Below are 1426 nucleotides of genomic sequence, written 5' to 3'. Positions count from 1 at the left end.
ACATACAGCTTCCTTCTAAGTAGAAATTAAAATTAATGACAAAGTAGGTGATTGCAATAACGAAAGTTCGGCAGCGCTATTGGATAAAAAAGTTCGGGCAAATACGCTACAGCTAAATATTCGGTCTATTTTAAGCATTAGAATAGAGCACTGTGAACAATCTCGCATCGTTTCTTCACTTATAGGGGAATTCCCTGATAACTGAAATTGGAAAATAAAGATGTACCTTCACTAAAAAGAAGAAAATTCCCTGTTACTTAAAACAATAAAAATTTAACATATAGATAAATTTATGCTAATGAGAATATTTTTAAACCAATTAAGTTAATGGAATGTTGTAAAACGGAGCCCGCGTTATTAGAGTACCGCGTAATTGGTGGTGTCGCAAATGGCTGACGCGTTGTAGGAGAGTTAACCCTTTGCACTCGGAGCCGTTTCCGCGCGGACCTACCAGCAACTCGAGACGTTTAGTAGCGCTTTTCGTGACTTTACTGCCGCTAACATAAAATGATTACACACGCAAAATAACGTACACAACTTTTATATTTTAATTCTCAATGTATCTTTACATGTTTACAAGGATAATTTTTTTAACATTATTCTTTGTAATTTTGTTTTGTGTGATATTTTATGTAACRATTGCCAARATGCATGCMYKGCTYATCGGGACACGTATCACAATAGTACGTTGTTTGATGTCTTCTGCCAGGTATACTTCGTTTAGAGCAGACTTTGCAATCCTTCCTAACTCCTGTTAGAATATTATGCAGCTTTCCATTTAAGCATTCGTTTTCAAATCTGGACGTTGAGATTGAAGCGCGAGCACGTGCTTAATGAAAATCTCCAGTCAATTGCTGAACTAAGGTTTTTACATACCTCAAGTGACAAAGCGACTATTCTCCTCTCTGCTTTTTTGTCATTTTATAAAGCAAATATGAATTTACTGAACAAATTTCAAGTCCCCAAAAAAACAGTTTACGCCACCATTTCAAGGATTTTCGTAAGAAACAGTACGTTHCGCATAATTGATCTGCACGATCGACTCCACCCAAATATTTTATATAATTTATGACGACATTATGCTTCTTGACCGTAACTTCAACACCACCTCGTAACATTCTTCTCACAGAAGTYATTCCTGCATTGTTCCAATTTGTCAAGCACGTGACAACCCTCTTGTCTTTCCATGATAAAACTAATGTATTTATTTTGCGGAATGCTACTGTCGAATTCCTGCCGAAATTTGGTTTGGCAAATGCATCCTATTTGTTAGTATTTTTCCTGACAAGTGACATTTCAACTTCAATAACTCTTCAGCCAGGATAACGCTGGTGTAGTACCGATCGGTGAACATGTGGTGTCCTTGGCTACCAGGTACTTTCTCAAGGATCATCGTATAAAGCTGCAGCGGTATTCTTGCAGATAC

The 1426-nt window shown here is 37.1% G+C and overlaps 1 protein-coding gene across 1 annotated transcript; it reads right to left on the bottom strand.

The window, feature by feature from the left end:
• Positions 1-417: 417 nt before the first annotated feature.
• On the bottom strand, positions 418-1241 carry LOC106792935 (piggyBac transposable element-derived protein 4-like; the record flags this gene model as incomplete). Its single annotated transcript, XM_014759467.1, is given in 1 exon segment — positions 418-1241. A coding segment is annotated over 1 exon segment (348 nt), but the record flags the coding sequence as incomplete, so codon positions are not given.
• Positions 1242-1426: the final 185 nt, after the last annotated feature.

This window comes from Polistes canadensis, unplaced genomic scaffold, assembly GCF_001313835.1.
Source record: "Polistes canadensis isolate GaletaPanama2010 unplaced genomic scaffold, ASM131383v1 scaffold_2038, whole genome shotgun sequence".
Lineage (NCBI taxonomy): Eukaryota > Metazoa > Arthropoda > Insecta > Hymenoptera > Vespidae > Polistes > Polistes canadensis.
Note: the sequence above shows the minus strand (reverse complement) of the source record. Positions and strands in the feature narration are given on the sequence as shown.